The 17,714-nt window shown below is 49.8% G+C and overlaps 1 protein-coding gene across 1 annotated transcript in view; it reads right to left on the bottom strand.

The window, feature by feature from the left end:
• Nucleotides 1–11,807: 11,807 nt before the first annotated feature.
• The window catches only part of LOC103616010 (filamin-interacting protein FAM101A), a 15,996-nt gene continuing 10,089 nt past the window's right edge, over nucleotides 11,808–17,714 (bottom strand). Inside the window, exon 2 of the mRNA XM_008634139.2 lies at nucleotides 11,808–17,122. Within this exon, the coding sequence (XP_008632361.2) occupies nucleotides 16,708–17,122 (415 nt within the window). The 3' untranslated portion in view covers nucleotides 11,808–16,707. The remainder of the gene's footprint in view (nucleotides 17,123–17,714) is intronic.

Here is a 17,714-nt window from a genome sequence, read left to right on the forward strand (position 1 = left end):
ACAGGAAACTTTAAAAAAAAAAAAAAAGGAAAAAAGTTTAAAAAAAGTTTTTATTGTATTTTTGTGATACACACGAATGCTCTACTTTACATTATTTTTTTCATTCCATGATGTTGGCTCATATCTGCAGTTACATGGTTAAAGAACAAAAATATTAGACTTTTTTTTCATTCACTTCTGCTTTCTCGCTCTGGGGGGAAAACAAATGGCAAAAAAAAAAAAAAAAATAATAAATTGTATTAAATGCTTTGCATTCTGTACGCTAGAGGAGCCCCAGCCCGGCCCAGCCCCGCAGCCTCCGGCAGCCCCGCGGGCTCAGCGGCGTGGCCAGCGCTGTCACCTTCCCCATGGATCTTTCTTTTCCCCCTGCAACGTTCCCAGGTTGATTCTGATTTCAAAGCAAGAGAATGATGGTGTTTGTTGTTTGTTTGGGGTTTGGTTGTTTTTTTTTTTTTTTTTTTTCTGTTGGGTTTTTCTTTTGGTTTTGTTTTTTTTTACAATGTACAGGTTTTTAAATGTTCATCAATGTTTGTGTCTTTTCTGTTGTGCTTTTTTTTTTTTTTTTTTTTTTAAAGAAAAAAAAATCCAAGACAATGCACAAGCGATGTGGAAAGTCTTTCCGTTCCCAGGTTATTGCTGCTGGTGTCTCTGTGGCTCTGAGCTGTACAGACTCACAGAGCTGATGTCTGGGCAAAACACTATTAAAATGTTGCAGATTTTGCTGGGAAAAAAAGAATTCTCCAAATCTGACACATCTTCAAAGCTGCCTCCCTAGCTGATTTGGAAAAAATAGCAAAAAAAACCCCAACCACAACAAAGAATAAAGTTCCCACTTGGCACAGTAGCAATACTGTGTGCTGCTTGGTGTCTGCAGATGTCCAGGAAGGTGCTGGGTGCCGGTGGAAGGTGGCTGCAGAGCTGGCAGAGTGGCATCACAGACCCTGCCAGTGGCCCAGTGAGGGCTGAGACGTGGCCAGAGGGGTGAGAGAAGGGTGATGGAGCTGCTGCCTTTGGGGCTTTGCCACAGCTGCTCTCACCAGGGGCACTGCAGCACACCAGGGATGGAGGCACTGGGGTGGCATTCGGGTCCCGCAGCGTGTGGGTATCCTGTGCCTACCCTGCAGCCGGGTGTTGGGACATCAGGAAGGGCCACGGGCTCCAGCCAGGAGCTGCAGAGCCGCCTTCTCTCTGCCCAGCTGGGACAGGGTTGGGTTGCACTCCCAGTTAGCCGTGGGCAGCGTTCACCAGCAGCATGGCCAGCACCCAGAACCGTGGGATGGAGAGAGAAGAGCCTGTCCCACCCTTCAGTGCCAACCCCAGAGCCATGGTTCTCTCACTTCCACTGTTTTGTGTGTGTGCAAGGTGAGGGGCTGGGGCTGGCCAGGAGCCCAAAGCACAGCAGCACCTGAGGCTGTGCCGTGAGCATGGCAGAAGAGTTCTGAGGTATTGGTGAGGTTGTTTTCAGCCCTTACGGGGTTTGTGGCTCAGTGCTGCTGGATGGATGTTACCCACCAGCTGCTGGGCAGGGCAGCGTGTGCAGGAGGGGACTGGGAGGACGTGAAGGTGCTGGGGAGACACTGGGGACACCGAGATGCTGCAGGGCTCCAGCAGCCTCACCCGCTGCTCAGTGGGATCCTTCAGGATTGTTCCTGAACGGGGGACGTGACAACATTGCTGATGTTCCCAGCTCTGTGCAGGAGCTCAGGCCCTGGCTGAGCCTGCCCCAGGCTGGGGGAGCAGCCCAGGGATGCAGGAGCCTGGCTGAGGTCGGGACAGGTAGGTCTTGCTGCAGTGGGATCCCCCCTGTTGAGAGCTCAGCCCCACACTTGGCCACAGCACTGCTTGGTTTTGGCACTCTGTGTCTTGCTGTGTCGCCATCGTTGGGTCTCCCCACACACACCCCATCCCCAGGCAGACCCAGCGACAGGGATGGAGGGACTCTGAAGGGAGCACACAGAGCAGCAGCAGCTCCCACCGGGGAGCTCTGAGCCCCCTTGCTGAGGTGCAGGAGCAGAGCATTCTCCTGCTCCGGGTTAATTAATTTGTGTCTCATCAACGAGCTGGCAGTGTGTGGGCAGGAGGCCCGCAGCTGCTTGGTGGGGAACCAGCCCAGACCTGGGAGGCTGCAGAGGGATGGCCCAGCTTTACCTGCTCAGATGTGGACTCAGGGGAGTGAGGTTTTGGGAAAGGAGGAGCTGCTGCTCCTGTAGGTTGTGGTGCTTCCCCCCCTCTGGCCCTCGTTCTCCCCACCGAGGCATCCCCAAGCACCTCCTCATGCTGTTGGCTGCGGTTGTGCAATCCAGGAGAAACTCACATTAAACTATTCCAAAACCCCAAGTTTAAACTTAGTGTTGACCAACTTTGTAACTTGTACAAATGCAAACCAATCACTGGACAATTTCTCGCTTGAACTGTACGGGGGGAATCTCTGTGTGTGTACCCAGCCTGTGCACAGCTGCTGTGGAGGGACTTGTGCGACAGCCGGGGCTGTACAGAGACCACCAGGTGTAAATAATTCCACAGCTTGCTCCAGAGGGGAGGGGGTTCTTCTGCTAAAGGTGACGGGCTTGTTCACTGTTACTGTGCTCGGCGTGCCCACCAGCGAGCGGTGGGGGACAGTGGGCGACCACTGCCGTGCTGGTTCAATAATAAAAGAGCAAACAAACCAACCCAACCCAAAACTTATTTGGCAGCAGAAAGCAGCTCCTGCCTGTGGGGGTGTGTGAGCCCGGGCAGGATGAGCTGCTCACGGGACAGCTGAGGCGGCTGCAGGCAAGGGGGTGGGGGGGGTTGAGGGGTCCCTGTGCTGGTGTTGATGGGGTGTCCAAGGTAAAATGGGCTGAGGGGACCTAGGGGTGGTGGCAGCAGGTGTTTTTCCATGTGCGAGGGCACAGTGAGCACCCCTAGACCCTTGTCTCATTGACCCAGGGCTGCATGAGATTTTGGGGGAAGCTAGTAAGCCACTACCTAATTAAGACATGAAACCTAATTAAGAAGCTCTGGTATCTATTTGTGGGTCTAAATTGCTTTACCTCCAACACCTGTCCCATGGGGTGTGGTAGACTTCAGCTGGGAGTCCCCAAGTCCCCTTCCCACAGTGATGCCATAGGCTGGGGAGCTCTTCCCACTGCTGGGGGGGTGTGTGAGGTGGGGAGTGACGACTGGGGGGTCACTGAGCTGAGGGGGATGGCTGTGCATGAGATCTAATTGATGACTGTATGGAATGTAGTCCATTGACTAGCTGTTAGGTAGTTGGGGGGCCTTCTGCTGCCTTTCCTGGGGCTCAGAAATGGATTTTACACAGATTATATTCTCCTGAGCACAGCAATGAGCATTTCAGCTAGGGTGTACCCCTGCGTTCTGCCAGCACTGCCTGACTGGTTTGTCTGCCCAGGGGATACCCAAAAGGTTTCTTTCTCCATGCTGCTGAGATTCACCCTATATCATCTGGATTGCTGAGACACCCTCTGAAATCCCTCCAGGTATATACCCACACTGACCAAATCTGCCTCCTCCAGTTTCCACGCGCTCCTCCAGCAACCAGCTGCCATGGTGATGCACTGGGCAGATACTGCTGGCTCTTAAAAATCAGCCTAAAGATCTCTTGAGACCAGTGATTTTGTTGAAAAACCTTCATGGAAAGGCTTTTGCCACTCTGAAGGCAATTAGAGTAAGTTAATAACCAGTACAAACAGGAGCCAGGCTGTTCAACCTCTCACATCAGGGTTTAAATGCTGACAGGGGCTGACAGCCGTCTCCCCGGTCAATAACTCACACTGATGCTGAAGAAACAGAAGGTGGGAAAACTCTAAATTCAAGACCAACACTTAGAATTTAATGATGGAAAACTTTAGGTCTACTTGCAAAGCTCTTACATAAAGAGATGAAAATGAAATGGGACAAAAGCAGACAGCTTTGAAAACCAGCAATAAAAAGATGTCAGCAATCCACACTCACTCATATTTTGGGTGGTAGACAGGAGTTTTTGAGGGGAAAGGGAAGATAAAAGGCATCCCTTCTGCCTTTGCCCTGGACAGGCTGTGAGAAGGTGCAGGAGCATTGTGGCCTTCTGCTGACAAATTGGTGTTTAGTCAGGACTGGAGATTTTTTTTTTCCTTTGGAAAGAATTAAAACAAGAATTTTTTTTTTTTTTTTAGCTAGTTGAGTGATGAGAGCAGGGAGAAAAGGGCACAAGGTGGAGGCTGTCCTTGTTGTGCACGCCAGGACACTGCACTGGGTGCCAGCAGCCTCCTGAGGCTCCTGGAGTGGGATGCAGCTGGGGCGATATTTTTTTTTAAAAGGGTACAAATCACACCAGAATACCTGTGCTGGTAGCACGCAGCCCTGTGTCCTCCCATGGTGGTGGCCCCACAGCCCTGACACGGCAGCCCCAGCAGAGCAGGGGCTCCCTAGCTGAGCTTTTGGCCAGGAGAGCTGGTAACTGTTCCTGGGCTCTGTACGGCAGGAAGTGTTTTATACTCTCCTGACAATTGCAATCCAAATAGCCATTCATCAGTTCTTGTGATTTGCCATGAAATTATATATGCTCTGTGATAATGATGCAGAGGGCTAAAGAGCTGATCTTGGCAGATGAGACAGGGTAGGCTGGCAAGTAACTTGGAAGGAAAATAGAGCAGCTTTTGGTGGGATGCCTGGCTCTTATCAGCACTGGGACCCTGAAGGGTGCTGGGCAGAGGCAGAGGTGTCCAGGCTGGCTGAGCTCAGCCTGGCTTCCATGCCATCTGGGAAGAATTGGGTTCATAAGAGACTTGGGAATGAGTGTTGCTACGTGCGTGTGTGAGTAACAGCTGAATTAATTGTCAGGTTTATTTATCCTCTATTTTTTGGCCTCCTGCAATTACCAAAAAGTCTTTGTCCGGACTCCAGGCAGCAGAGTGGTAATAAATCACTGGCCACCGACGGGAGGTTGGAGCAGTTGTATCTGGAGTGATCCGAGATCGGTGTTGGCGTTACTGAAGGGCAAGTGCTCCGAGGGGCTGGAGGCCTGCAGCATAAGCAAACAAACCAACAAACAAACCAGCCAGCTTTGCAGAAATGCTCCTGAAATTGAATCCGTGGACACGCAGTTCTCCAGCTGTGGAGAAATTCCCTAACAGGGATGCAGGGGAGGGGGACTTGGGAAGGTGAAGCCTTGGCAGCCACCAGTGCATGGGACACTGCAGACCCTGCAGGGCTGCAGGTCCCTTCCCGTGGTGGCACCAGGGTGACCAAAGCCACCCCTGTGAAATGCACAGCATCTGCCTGCATGCCCTGGACTGGAAATCTGCAGAAACAGGGGTGAAAGGTGAAATCCTTGTGCTGCCAACACAGCACTTTCTGGATCCTGCTTTCCAGTACGGGAGGGTGTCCAGATCCCACCAAGGAGGGACCGCATTCATCTCAGCTGCAGACACAGCTGACAGGTGAGGCTTTCCTCTTGTTGGCCCTTGTAAAAGGAGATCAGGCAGAAAGGACTGCCCGTGGTGCTCGGGAGGCCAGCCCAGAGATCAGTTCCGCCACCAGCATCGTGGGGAGTGCATTGGTCACACATCGCTCGAGTCACTGGGTTTGAGGAGGCCGGTGTGTTTCCCTTCTTTGGAAATACTCTGACTGTCCCTCTGTAAATGCATGGAACCTGACGAAGCACAGGGTGTTGCAGGGGTGGTAAGCTCCATCTGGAGAGCTGTCTGCTTTGAAGTCGGATGCTGTTTTAAACTCTGCAGGGTACTTTTGCTTAGGAAAAGCAGCAGTTGTCAGTAAAGACTGATCTTTGTCCAGAAATTTTTGCTGTTCCCTGACTTCTTTTCATATTTATTAGTCATTTGCAATCTCTTTGATGACTAGATGCATGTTCAGCTTGGAGAAAACTGTTGCAGTATTTGCTGAGGTAAGTCAGGGCATAGGAGATGTTGACCACACTGGCCATGCTAATGATGGTGCATCTGGATCAGTCATTATTAATTGCCATGGCAGCCCCAGTGCTCCCAAGCAGATGCTGAGGAAACCCATGGAGCCAGGAGGAGTCCTGGGGAGGTTGTTCTGAGGTCTCACCCACGGGCAGTTGTTCCGCAAGGCTGCAGGTCAGTATTTGTGGAAAATGTTGTGCCTGTGGGAGAGGGCAGCGCCAGGAGCTTCTGGGGGCTCCTCTCCTGCCTGCAGTGGCACAGGAGGAAGGGAAGGTTTCATGAAGAGCAAAAAGCTGAGCAGCACCATCCAGGAGGTTGCTGTCGAAGACACTCCATCCTAATTCAACACATCCCTCGAGCTGCTCAGCACAGCTGTCAGCAGGTGTGGCCTGATGGGCCACAAATCAGCTCCAGTGACACAGGGATTCTGAAGAGGTTTGGATTCCACTGACTTGGGTATTTGTTCGAAAAGTCCAGACTTCAGCTGTGAAATCCTGATCCAGCTCTGCCCAAGACCCAGGAGTATTTTCTGCTGCTGTTTCGTCCTGAGCCCTTTCCAGAAAGCGAAGCAGCTGCCAGAGGTCAGACACGAGGAACCCGGTTGGTGTGTGCCTGAAGATGGGTGCCAGGTCTGGATCTGCATTCCGTTGGACCAAAGCAGAGCTTTCCCCATGGGGATGTTAATCCTGGGCCTTGGCTTAGAGCCATATCCAGCTTTCATGTTTTTGGAACTGAAAAAGAGCACCATTCTGTTCAAGGGAAGAACAAGTCCTTATATCCCAGCTCTGCACACCAGTGAGAAGTCACAACTGGCTCCTTAGCACTGAAACCCATCTAACTCCACCCCACTGGACTCATTTTTAAGCTACTAGTCTCCATGGGCTGCCAGAACATCCTGCTTTCCTTCAGGCCAGCCAGAACCTCTGAGCTGGAGCTGCCGTCCACTGGTGAAGGAGAAACCAAATAGCAGAGGTTGGAAACCAAATAGCAGAGGTTGGAAACCAAATAGCAGAGGTTGCTCTTCGGTCTCTTGGAGGGGGAGGGCAGCCTTTTTATTAGGTTCAGATGTTGCTTTCTGCCCAGGGCCATGCTGGGAAGTAAAGCAAAGTGTGTTAATGTTGGCTGGAAGAACCTCTGTGGAAACAGGCTCGAATGAAGCAGGTTTCTCCTGTGCCCATTTCCTGGGGGAATGGGGGAGATGAGCCAGCACGGGAGGCACAGGCATGGGAAAGGAGTCACCCCTTGCTGAGCTGAGGCTGCTGAGCCTCTTCCCTTACTCTCTAAAATCTCCCAGCAGTGAGTGTGGCTTTAGCTAGCCACCCACTGCTCCAGGGCTCTTGGGAACCTGCTGTCCCCTGGTCAGTGTCCCCAAGCCAATGGCACCCTCAGGGAGAGCTGCTCCCAGTGCTGAGCTGATGGGTTCCTTCTGGAACTGTTCCCTGTTGGGAGATGTGGAGGTGGAGGGCTCTCTCTGAAGGGCAAGGCTGTTCTCCAGATGTTATTTTTCACCATTAGGCAGTGTTTAAACACACTGTGATTTCCCTCCCCACTTCTTTCAGAGTGCACATGGAGGAGAGACCCTTGGAGGAGTGAAGTGGGGAGGCAGGGGGAGGGCAAAGGAAGCTTTCCCAGAAAGTGCTGAGCTGGGCTGCCCCTTAACAGAGCTGGGCTCCAAAGGGTCCCTCCGGCCGGTGCCAAGCCTGGAGGCCTTCGGAACACGTGGCTCATTAAGAGCGTGCCTCAGCCAGGGCTGGGCTCACACACGGGGCTGGCGCTGCCAGAACAAGTCCCGGAGGACTCGGAAAGGGCCGCGTCTGCAGAGTTCGGGGCAGACCTGGAGGCAGAGCAGAGCTGTTGCTTAGCAAAGCACCCCGAGCCTCAGTGGCTGCTCCACCATTCCCTGCTCCACTTCACCTTCACTCCAGTTGGAAAACAGGCTCAGACTAGAGCTGGAAGGATGCTCAACTCCTCTCCCAGATACTGGTGAGGCACTTGCATGGCTCTGGGTGCTCTCTCCTCTGGGTCAATGTATATCTCAGGGTAAAGCTGGTGCTCAACCAGCCAAGGATGCTCCAAGAGATGCTGCCATCCCAAATGCATCATCAGAAGCTGGACTTGAAGTTCAAACCCCAGTTCTGCCCCTCCAAGGCCAGCCTACTTGGCCACAACAGCCCCATAACGTGGTGTGCATCGTGGCCTCTCCGAGCCGTGCTTGTCAGCAGATAAAATGAATATCCTGGAAGCGCAGGCGCTAAGAAAAAATCGCTGTCGGAAGCACAGCAAAACCCATCTGTGAGTGGAAGAGGTCAAAGAAGAATACAAAGGCTTTTATTTCCTGGAGGCATTTGTCAGCAAGACAAATGTGCTTTTTTAAAATTTGCTGCCATTTCCTAGCTGGCCGCCCACGCAAGCGCCAAATGGACTTTCACTCGCATAAAGCTGAGTGTTGGCTTGTGTCCTCTGTAATCCAACGCTCAGGAATCAGGCGAGGAGTCAGCTGGATCCCTGTTTGTTATCAGTAAGTGGGGCATATTTAAAGGATATGGGCAGATTTCAACACTACATCTACAACTAGTTTATTGCTGGTGTGTTCCTCTCTTGCCCTTACTATTTATGTTGAAAATGATAAATGAGGGATTGATGATTCTGGCTGGTTCATGAATAATCAGGTTATTTCACTGCAAAGCCCCAGGGGAAGGTAATGTTTCTACAATCCCCCATCAAAGACAATGCAGTTTGCACGTGTGTGTGCCTCTGCTGTTCATTCCTCCACTGCTTTGTGTGGGTTTTGGCGTGGTTTTGCACCCTCCCTCTGCAAGTGTGCCTATGCCCAGGCACTCCCATGCTGCATCCCAGTCCAAAACGTTTCCCAGTTTACGCAGTCCCTTGACACCTTCAACAGCAGCCACACACGGGGTGTTTGGAGCAGTTTGGTCTCCAGAGAAGGAGGTGATGGGCATCTCAGTGTCCTGTGAAGGGAGCATGCAGCCAGGAGCCCTGGGGAGGTGCATGGAGAGCCCCAACCACAGCAGTCAACCTGGAAGGAGCCCTGATCCCATTTGTATTTCAAGGAGCTACAAATAGCTGCTGGTCTCAGGATTTGCTTGTGAGACAGGAAGAACCTTGGGGAGATGATCTGAATGTTTATGTATATTGAAATGTCTAACCACCAGGCTCAGAACAGGCTCAGGAAGGGAATCTGGAGGTGGTTAGCTGGAGAGGAGGATATTTTTATGCTAGAAATGTGCTGTCCGCCTGTTTGTAGGGTAGGAAGGATACGATGAGAATCAAAGGCTTGGCAGGATGAGCATTTTCATCCTCGTAGATGTGAACTCCCCATCTGTCTTGGACTCTAAGGCGTGGAACTGTTTAGATCCAATATCATTATTAGAAGCAGAAAATAGAGCTCATAAAACTCCCTCCTTACACCCCAAAAAAGCAGTTCCAGGACCCTTTATCCTGCTCGAGAACAAGCCATTCCTGCATAAGTTTCCCTGCTGTGGCTGGGCTTGTTGCCAGGAGAAGGAGACTCAGTGCTTTGGCAGAAGATGCGCAGCCTTGGGGCAGGTCCTTGCTCCTCTCCAGTGTCACCAGACCAGGGGATTTAGAAACAGAGCTGGGGATGGGCAGTGTGGTGGCAAATCTGCATGACCAAGCCACGTTCCTGCCAGGCTGTGCAGTATTTACAGGGGCTACATGTGGGAATTGCTCCCCCAAGCAATGGGATGGAAACCAGCACTGGATCCCCATCCCATGGCTGGGCAGCCACAGCTGAGGGCAGCTGGCAGTGCCAGCCTGGGAAGTCACCATCCAGCCACCATGCCAAGCATCCAGAGGCCCCAGACAGCCACCCTGGGGGCTCAACTGCTGAAGCCAAGGTGCCCCCTGAGGCTCTGAACCTGCAGCACAGGACACGAGGAGGTCACAGAGCTGCATCTGAAGCATCCCAGGTGGGCTCAGTCACCCTGGAATGGCTCCTGGGGGAGGCAGTTGTGAAGCCACAGGGTCAGCTCAGGGGACAGAGATGTATCTGCTGTAACAGTCTCCCATTCCAGTCTCCCACAGAGAAAGATTAATTGACAGCTCAGTGTCCTGTACCAGAGGAGACACAGTTCCTGTAGGTAGCCATCACTCCAGGCATGCTTCTGGTGATTCCTTCGCATTGCAGCAGATTCATGACATTTTTGAGGACAATATAACCTCCAGCTGCTTGGCATTGCCTAGAACTTCCGAAGACACTTCTGCAGGTCCAGGCTGTGACATTGCCATCTGCTGATGGAGAGCAAACACCCAGCCCAAGGCCTTGCACATGATAGTTTGAACCGATGGTTTGGCAGCAGGGGGATGTTTTTACTGCTCCAGGATCAGGTAAGGCTCTTTCTCTGGCAAATCTTTCCATTGTTTGTTGACTGTAAATAGCTGTGGAATGAAATTTGATGAAGGCATCTATTGTTTCCTTACAGCTCTGCTTTGTTGAGTGGAATAGGAATCACAGCATGTGCAGTTTTATTATTATTTAATTTGTAGCTGCCCATAATCAGCAAATTCTTTTAGGTGAGGCTTTTGGCATTTTATACTCAGCGTTCTTGCTGTCTGTAAAACCAGCCTAAACCTTTCCTTCTGTTCCTAAAGGCATCTAGTTTAAATTCAAAGTCCATCCATTATAACTTCAGCACCTTGTAATCCCTCAGAGATATGTGCAATTACTCTCTGAAATATCCCAGGAGCAAAACTAATACCAAGCATCATCTGCTTAAATTTACAGCATCCAACTAGCACAGTAAAAGCCACTAGCTTAGGGGTTAGCTCATCTGAGCACACTTGCCAAAACACATATCCTGCATCTAATACTGCTTTTGCTGCTGAGGATTTAGCTGCCACCTCAGGAATCTTCATTGGACAGCATTCACATTTTATGGTTTTATTTAAATAGCAGGAGTGGATGCACATGTCCTTCATCTGGCATTTGGGTGCCAGCCAGTGAACTCACCCAGCCTGCACAACCCCTGCCTCCTCCACGTTGTTGTGTTTCCTCAGGTTCTTAGCCATAAGCTTGTCTCCCATCCTTCATCCTAGGAGCAATTCAGCCATGATTTGTGGCAAAAAGCTTGGGATGAGGACACGGGCACTTACGCTGCAGCTGAAGCAAGCATCTTGCATAACATGGCTTTGCTTCTCCTTTCCATTCCTTAGAGTTTTACAGCCGTTTTCATCCAAGCCTATTGACTTCATCCCTATAAATTCAATGATTTTTCCATAAGGATTAGTGTCAGATTCTCCCTGCAGACATCTTGGGTCTTGGAAGACAAAGGAGTGCTCTACTAATGGCTGGCTGGTGAGCCTGAGGCATTTACAGCAATGGCTTTAGAATGCACTTCATGGCCAGGCAGGGTCTTAGCCCCAGTGCAGCTCATCCACCATCATGATTCAGGAAGCCAGGACGTAGGAGGATTCCAGTACTGCACTAGGATGTGGATACCTGGATACAAAATAAGCATTGTGTTGGTTCTTCCCGTCTTTGAGGGCCATGGGAAAGCTGGGAGAGGATTGTCTAGATCGAACACCAAGGCTTCATAGCTGAGTAGAACAAGATGAAGCAGAAGAGGGAAATTGAGAGTGAAGAAATGCTCAAACTGCCAACCAGGGAAATCCTGAAAGGCAAAGCTGCCTCTGAGAGTTCCTCCTCAGCTTTTCAGCTTTCCCTGGGCACACGAGGCAGAGCAGGGTTTGCACATCACAGCACTGACTGACTGTGCCACAGCCACCCATCCACAGGGAGCTGGGCTGAAATCCACAGGAAGGGATGGACACACCAGAAACGTTCCCCCTGGATGGGGAACCAAGGATGGGCATTAGGCACCAAGGAAAGGGATAAGGAAGAGGAAGGAAACTCTGCATACGTCAGCATGAAAGTTTGAGCATTTTATTATGATATATAAATTTTGTCTTCTTAAATTACTCTCTATGAGTTGAACAGAAAGGGATTATGGTGGAGGAAGGAATATACAAAAATAAAAGGATATTGTGAGCTACTGCATCACCACATATACAACAGTAAAGTGCTTTACAAGCACTTAGAGAATCAGACTTTTACAAAAATAAAAATATGACACATCCTTATGCATTTCCACCACTTGTAAGTTCTCTTCTTCCTTCTCTAACCTTCAGACACCTTTCAACCCCATCCTCAGGTCACAATTCACATGGTAGGATACTTTGCTCATTTTGATGGCCATTACAGTATCTGAAAAAGAATTAGTGCCTCCCAAGACTTATAAAATCCAATGGTTATGGAGCCTTATGGGAGGTGTTCAGAACAGATCAACTTACAAGCAATCAGGTGATCCTCAGGGAACAGACTTTATCTGGCAATAGAAATCTGAATATCCCACAAGAAGATCCATCATCTCCTCTAAAGCATTCCCCCATCCCCACAGAGGCACAGCTCTGTGCAGGTTTGATTGATACACACAGAAAGTGCCTCGTGAGCCTGGGGAATGCTGATGCTCACAGACTTCAGCGGGACTCAATGACTGTGACAAAGGATGGATCTGATTTTGTTTCAGCTCTAGAAAAGGCAAAGATGCCTCTTCCTACAGGAAAAGAGGCAGGTTAAAACTACAATGGCTAAATATCCTAGCTCACAGTGTTCACACACAGAACCATTCACCTCTAGCTCAGATTCACGCAGTCTTTAGTCTTCAGTTTGCTCTACAAAGTCTTTTGCTCATTAGCCTTCTGGTGACCTTTCCCATTTTTTTTAAGACACACTCAACATAAATAGTAAATAGCATTCACTTCTCTGACCAGCAGCTCACTCAAACACTGCTATCAACACCCAAACACCATTTCATCAGTCCCAGAAGGTGTGCACCCAGGGTGCAAATCTGTCTGTATTTCACATTAAGAAAAGTAGAGCTGGCTTAGGAAGGAAAAAAAAAAAAGAAAAAGGCAAAAAAATAAAGACAAGCAGTAAACTTTTGGTCAAAGTTTCCCTGTGGTTTGTGCAACATATTCCACAGCTTCTGAAAGTTCAGTATTTGGTTAGGGTTTCATCTTTTTGGACCCAAATGCAATGACAGCAATGCAGGCAGACCAGACACAAACATGCTCTGTTGCATTCTGGGGCAAAAGAATCATAGGGATGAAGGGGAGAGAGACCCCCCACCTTTGAATAGGGACTTTCCATATTGAAAAAAACCAATCTTCCCCCTGTCAAAAAAAAGATAAAGGCAGCGTCTGCCTTTACCCATCAGGCTTGCAGGGCTGTGCAACATGCACGTCAGGATCCTGGGGAGAAAGAGGGTAGCCACAGTCCCCGCTGTTCAAGGAAAGTCACCTTTCCATGGTCTAAATTTATGGTTTGTATCTTTGAGAAAATATACAGAACAAAGATCTGTTGGTTGAGATCAATAACACTCCATTTAAAAGAAAAGCAGCTCCCTAGTGGGACCATTCGTTCCCTTTAGATGTACAAACACACTACAGGTATGGCAAAAGGCACTTCTTGGCTGCCCAGAGTGATTGGCAACACAAAAACACAATTCAGTTTCTGGTGTTTAAGCAAAACAAAAAAAGTCATCACTTCTCCCAGTCATGAGTAAGATGAACTTTGGCTCTTCTACCACTGCCTAACCCAGCCCACAGGGATGGGAGCAGCAGGGGCAGAGGGTGGGCAGGCAGGTTGGGATCTGTGCCCAGACAAGGACTCTCTGTGGTTTCCTTGACCTCAGGAAAAACAAAGTCCCTTTCCAACACCAGCTTTTGCTGAGAAGAAAAGCAGCTCGTGATGGGCCCATGGGAGACACCATGTAAGAAGGGATTTTTCAAAAATTTCTCCAGATCTCAGGCACTTGGCAATGTCCCAGTCTGGATGTGGTCCAGGGTGATAGTCCCACCATAGCCACCGTGGCTACACAGCTCAAAATGTGTTCAGCGGCCTAGAAACCCAAGCTGCTTTCTCTCTTATTTTTTCCCTAACATGGCAAGACCAGAAAAGCTGCTTAAACTCAAAGGAGCAGGAGCATGTTAGGTCACTTCTAGTGTATTTGCAGAGAAAACAAAGCATGAAGCTTCAAAGAGGCCTGGGCTGGGCGTGTGGGACCCTCCAGTGCCAAGGATGCAGCCCTCCACTGCACTCTCCCGGGAGTCACATCCACCTGTGAGACTTTGCCTCAGCAGCCCCTGTCCCTGTGTGGTGAAAAAGTCCAGGTTGAGGTTCAGTCTCTCTGCTGGATTTGTATTTGCACACTAGGTTTTTTTGGCTTGCCTTGAATTCTTTTTTAATGTTGCAGCTGATATTTAGGAAACAGAACTAACAGTGGACAGAGTGGGCAGAAGCCTGCAGCCAGTCACGATGAAAGGGATTTTTCTGGGGAAAACCTGTCCCACTCAAAGACCAGAATGATCAAGAACTGCAGCTTTGTGCTCGAAGCAGGGGAATAATCCAGCTGTTAAAAGGAGCAAAGCCTGATGTGTGGTCACAACAGGGAGAGTCTGGCATCCCCTTGGCTCTGAGGTCAGCCTGTCTCCGTGCTTGCTCAGTGGAGGTGCCTGCAGTCCAATCTGTCATCGTGCAGGGATCTCCTGGGTGTGAGTACCGGCCTTGCTTTTGGACCTGGATTACACTGCTGTCAGCTTGGAAACCTGCCCCTTTGCACAGACTCTCAGGGATGTGTGGAATGAGCCCTCCAGAGCCTTCACGGGTCCCCAGGAAGGCAGAAGGGCATTTCCCCTGCTCCCAAGGCTCGCTCAGCAGCACATGGCCACCAGGACAGACCTCAAGATGAACTAGCAATAAGCGCATCACCGAGCTCACTGCACGGGGACCACGTTCATCCAAGCGCCAACTCCCTGCTGCCTGAGCCAGCTCCACAGCACTCCTGTTTGCTGGAGCCCTGGGGAGAAGGGTTGCTTCAGGCATAATAATCCCTTTGGAGGCAGATGCTGCTTTTCCAGGCTTTGATGCTGACAGACAGTGACAGCAGAATCTGACCAATAACAAATATAATCTTTGTTTGTGTTGCTGTAAAGAATTCAACAGTAGGTGGAAGCCTTGGAAATCCTTTGAGAGGTTTCTCCCTACCGAGTCCTAACTCCCAGTAGAGAGGCAGAGTTCAGCACTGCCATAACACACATCTTTCAACACTAATGATGCTTCAGCTGTCAGGATTTAAGTTTGTATTTAAAGACTTTATATTTACCTCTGGTGGAAAAACTGTGCTACATTTTAAACAAGAGAACTCTGTTTCATAAAGGTCACAGTTCTGGTCACATTTACCAACTGCTTTTCGAAACTGATGGAAAAAGTATCTCTACATGTCACTAATTTTATTATTTTTTCAAGTTTTTCAGAATTTTTTTTTTTAATCTCTGTGGGTTTGTGCGTCAACTGTTCTGGGCAATCAGCTACGTCTTGTTGACACTGTTAATAGGCTTTCTGACTTGGCTGCTCAGCTGTGTTCTGAAATAACTCCATCAGACTCACAGCAAGTCAGGAACAAAATGGAAAGTTTAGAAGAGAGAAAGCTGGAAATTAATTTCCGGAGCTGTGTGGTTATTTCTAAGTCTGAGCAGCATGCAAGAATTCTTGGTAAGATTTTTGGAGACAATTCCATGCTATTTTCAAAAGTTATATGTTTGTGGGAATCCAGGCTCTTGCAGACTTTCAGCAAGATACCAAAGTGAAGATATACCAGGAGATGGGATTCATGAGGGGGGGATGGTTTACCTTAGGGTGCCTGCACTGACTCCTGCTCACTGTTTCTTGGTCCTTTTGCAGAGACAGCTCAGCTGTTTGCAAAGTACCTGTTTTTAGTGCTACAGCCTGGCTGATTAAGGAAAACCTGGATGGATTTGGGCTCTTCAATCCTTCAAGCTCTACACTGAGGAAGTTTGGCTGCTCCTCCACAGGAAGCAAAGCTGCCCATATTTCCACAAATATGGAAACTATTGGGAGGGTGAGTTAACCCTGCCCTGGTTTCTTTGAAGCCAGGGAGCATCTTCCTGCCCTACACTCCTCTCTGCAATACAGCCACACCCTGAAACTCAGTAGGTCTGCAAGAGCATACAGATCCCTTAAATTGGGTGCTAGAGGCAGTGAACAGCATGGCACACTTGATCTGACAATACTTTTGATAAAAGGGCACTGGGCTCCTAAATCACTCGGTCACTTTTAGAAACCGGCCCTTCAGCTGCTCATTTTCCTCAATCTCCCCTACTTACTCCTGGCTGGCCTCACAGAAGATGTGTCTGTGCATGAGGGCAGGCCCTTCTCCCATCTCCTGGTTGTGCTGTGTCTTCCTATGGTATACAAACATCCAGCTGCTAGCAAGAGCTGGGGGACCTGTTTAAATCCTCTTTTTCTTGGGGTGACAGTCTCCACTCCTCTCAGCAAGTGGGGTGGCTGCGGTGCTGTAATACGGCAGCTCTCACTCAGATGAGCTGTTGGAGCAAGCTGTGATGTACTGATACAAATAACCACCTCCTCTGCATTTCAGCTCTAAAAGAGATCTGGCCTGGTGTGTGCTGGGCCGACCAGACGCTGACTCTGCAGTTGGTCTTCCCTTTGCAGAGACCAAAATAGCTCTGAAGCTTACAGTGACTCTCACCTATGTGCTAGACGAGACCTACAGAGCTCATAAGGCATCACTCTGCTATGGGTAACAGGGTCCTTTGTCATCTTGATTTCATCTAAACACAAGCCAAAAATAGATATGCTCGGGGGAAAAAAAACCCCAAAAATAAAATCCAGATCATGAATGTCAGGAACGTCGCAAAATACAAGCCAGCCTCTCACTGATCAAAACCATCCTGTGCCCTGCAAACCTCCTCCCAGCCAGTTCAGCCTCGCCCGAGACAAGGGCGTTGCTTTCTCCAGCCATGAATATTCAGTCGCCATCAAGCCGCACGGGTTGGTTTCCTCGCAGAGTTCCAGCTGCACGCTGGAAGCAAACCAGCGCTTGGCACAACCCAAGCTGTAGTTGAGGGTGGTCCGGTAAATGTTCTTGGCACGCTTAGGAAAAATGATGGTCGTGCTCTGAAACCTCACCGGCTTCTGGCGGGGCTCGAAGGTCAGCTGGGACTTGTAGTTCCGCCAGGTGCAATTGGGAGCAGCGATGATGGTCTCGCTGTAGGTGGTGACGGTGGGGATGGGGCCGTAGAAGACGTCATCCCGATAGTGCTTCTCCGAGTCGTACTTCACCTCGGAATTGCACCTACAGAGGACAGCAAGGAGTCAGAAGCACAGCCCAGGCAGCAAAGGAGGTAAGTCAGGCAGGGACTCTTCTATAAGCCTTCGAAGCTGGCAGCATTTACCACCTCTTACTGCACAGACACTGGGGCAGATACCAAAACCCAAAGCCAAGAGGACTCTGTCCTGCTGGGGAATCCTGTTGGAACCCCACCTTGCTGTGAATCCATCTCAGCATTTCTGCAATGTGGTCGTACCAGGGTAGAAAACACCTTGTTGCACAGGCTCCAAGCAACGCTCTTCTTCCTCTGGTTTTCTCTGTGGGTCTCACTGGGGCCTCAGCTCAGCCCTGAGGGCTACACTGGAGGCAGACAAACACCCTGTGATGGTCTTGTTGAGCTGTCAAGGCTGTTTGTCTTTATTTCTTTATACCACCTTGCCATCGCTGCACAAAAATGCCCAAACCAGCTAAAATCTGAGTGCTGGGAGATGAGGGGTGAGGTTGCTTGTTGGAGCCTACAGAAAATCCAAGAAATGCTCAAAGAGCAGGAGAAGCAAAAGGATATTGTGGGTTATGGCTGGGGAAAACCCCCCCCCCTCCTCTCACAGGGAATGGG

This window comes from Corvus brachyrhynchos, unplaced genomic scaffold (genome assembly GCF_000691975.1).
Source record: "Corvus brachyrhynchos isolate BGI_N302 unplaced genomic scaffold, ASM69197v1 scaffold114, whole genome shotgun sequence".
In the NCBI taxonomy this organism is placed as follows: Eukaryota; Metazoa; Chordata; class Aves; order Passeriformes; family Corvidae; genus Corvus; species Corvus brachyrhynchos.